The 2,459-nt window shown below is 39.0% G+C and overlaps 1 protein-coding gene across 1 annotated transcript; it reads left to right on the forward strand.

Annotated features, from left to right (window-relative positions):
• The first annotated feature begins 919 nt into the window (after nt 1-919).
• GSKIP (GSK3B interacting protein) lies at nt 920-1,986 on the forward strand. Its single transcript, XM_010137251.1, has 2 exons — nt 920-1,177; nt 1,705-1,986. The coding sequence occupies exons 1-2, from the start codon at nt 920-922 to the stop codon at nt 1,864-1,866; spliced, it is 420 nt and encodes a 139-aa protein (XP_010135553.1). The 3' UTR covers nt 1,867-1,986.
• The last annotated feature ends 473 nt before the right edge of the window (nt 1,987-2,459 follow it).

Consider the following 2,459-nt stretch of genomic DNA (forward strand, 5'->3'; position numbering starts at 1 on the left):
GGGAGCCAGCTCCCCTGTCGCCTTCGGTTTCTTTGGAATTTGTTTGTGGTTCCAAGGTGGGATTTGTCAGGAGGGGATGAATCACACGGAGTCAATGTCTTGCGTGCTGCAGACTGGTGATTGCCAGCCCGCACTCAGTCCTGGTAGCAGTGCTCAGCTAGCAAAGCACTCGGGGCAGCGTCCGAAGGGGCTTTCCCTGCTGGCCGTAGGCAGCTCTCCCCGAGGATGTAAGTTAGCTGAGGCCTCTTGGTGACCCTGGTACCTGAGAGGCAAGTACTGGAGCCGCTGAGGTAATCCCCACGGAGTCCGTCCCTTTTTAGTAAGGGCTGCTTCCAAAGGCCAGCTGTATGAGCTCTGAAATGTATTGAGAATTTGTGCGTAAGGGTTTAGCAGGAGAATTGTTGTTTAGTGACTGTAAACAAAGAGCTGCTGTTGATATGTCTTTATAGTCCCTCGGTAACACATTTAGTTCACGGACTTTTCTAACTCACTCTTAACTTCAGTAACAATAGGGATTTTATTTTCTACAGCTCTTGATTTCAGTTTTTCCAGGCATGACTTGTCTTTATACTGCATTCTGGATCAGCAGAGTGCAGAATTAATTACTGCTGAATCATAACAGAGGCTTGTACAACAGAATACAAGTTACTTGCCAAAGAAGAAGCAACTTCAATGATACTGATTCTGCTTCTATGTACTAACATATCCTTGAAGAGTTGTTCCCAGCATCTTTGGTTTGAGTTCTCCAGACTGTCATTTCATGAGTTCCAGAAGTCACTGGGTCTCGGGTTTTGGGTGGTTTGTTTTTTTTTTAACAATGTTAAGTGTGACTGCTTAATATACAATCCTTGTAATACATGTTAATATACAGTGAGTGTAGTGGTATGATAAATCTAAAATAAGTGTTTCCATATGCAGAATGGAGACTGATTGCAATCCTATGGAGTTGCCCAATAATACGGGTTTTGAAGAGGATTCTGATTATAGAGACTTTGAAGGAACAGATGTGAAAGATATGAGACTGGAAGCAGAAGCTGTTGTGAATGATGTTCTTTTCGCTGTCAGCAACATGTTTGTCTCAAAAACCCTTCCCTGTGCGGAGGATGTGGCATATATCAATGTGGAAACCAGGGAAAAGAACAGATACTGCCTGGAGCTCACCGAAGCAGGACTCAGGGTAAACTAATCTGTTTATTATTTTTTAAGACTCTTTGTTTTGAACAATGATCATGTTCAAAAAGTGCCTAGAAAAATACTTCAGTTACACCAAAACAGCATACAAATTCCTCTTTTATGAAATAGCCTGTCTTACACATTTTCTCCTGAGAAGTGGAACTTTCAGTAGTTATTTCCAACAAAGCAAGAGAGGAAGTTGGTGAAAAAACAGGCATTTATTTAAGCACAAAATGAAGATTGAAGCTGCAATTTGTTCTAGGCGTGTCAGCCTTAGGATTTCTGGGGTACTTAGGTAAGTCAGTAATGCAGCATGTATACAGATCCTTTTTGCACCATTTGTATTTTTTGTACAAACACATAGATATAACACTTCTTCTCAAAAGATGTTGGAAACTGTCTAAATGCTGTATGACCAGTTCTCACATTACTGTACTACCCTGACTGGCAAAGGTAAATGTTGTGGTATCTCTTTCCCATTGCCAGGCGACTCTCACCACAGAAATGTAACCATAGATTTCTTTGTTGCAGGTGGTGGCTTATGATTTTGATCAGACTGATGACAGATTGCAAACTCCATATCATGAAACTGTCTACTCCTTATTGGACTCTCTCAGCCCTGCTTATCGAGAGGTGTTCGGAAATGCATTACTACAAAGACTAGAAGCTTTGAAGAAAGATGGTCAGTCATGATTTACCCAGGTGTGAGGAAGGTTTAATGCTAGAAGGAATTCTTAGTATGAGGCACTGAGATCTTTCTTACAAGCATCTTAAGCTTCATTTCTTGCATTAATATCTAATTCATGCTAGAACTACTTTATAACATTTTACTACAGTAGTTTTGCATATATCGCAATGCTATTAAAAGCCATTTAGATAAACGGCAAAAAAGTTTCTTGATTTTTCTTTCTTTTTTGTTGTAGGTGAGCAAGGAAGTTGCTTCTTAGAATCTTCAAAAAATCTGGGCTCTTTTCAAAGTGTTATTATCCAAAACTCTAAAATAATATAAAGAAATTGAATGTTACATATATATACAATGAATAATTTTTTGTGTGTGTGCTTACTGATAATTTTCATATCTGCTTTCTAAAATAGAAGCTAACTACTTGCTCTACATAATTAAGAAAAAATAATTGGGGAAAAATACTGTTCTGCAGAGAATAAAGTTTCAGCTTGATTTGCTACACATAAATCTGAAAATTCACAGCTTTGGTAATGAGAAAGATGGTTTTTGAACGGTTGAGCATTGTTTTTAAGGTGACAGTGCCTCAGTTAAAAGCAAGGTT

This window comes from Buceros rhinoceros, unplaced genomic scaffold (assembly GCF_000710305.1).
Source record: "Buceros rhinoceros silvestris isolate BGI_N320 unplaced genomic scaffold, ASM71030v1 scaffold23885, whole genome shotgun sequence".
NCBI lineage: Eukaryota > Metazoa > Chordata > Aves > Bucerotiformes > Bucerotidae > Buceros > Buceros rhinoceros.

What these genes read in the sequence shown, in the direction of transcription:
- GSKIP (XM_010137251.1), top strand. Translation starts at nt 920, where the DNA reads ATGGAGACTGATTGCAATCCTATGGAGTTGCCCAATAATACGGGTTTT. An exon ending in TCACCGAAGCAGGACTCAGG is followed by an intron (nt 1,178 to 1,704) that starts GTAAACTAATCT and finishes TCTTTGTTGCAG; the next exon opens with GTGGTGGCTTATGATTTTGA.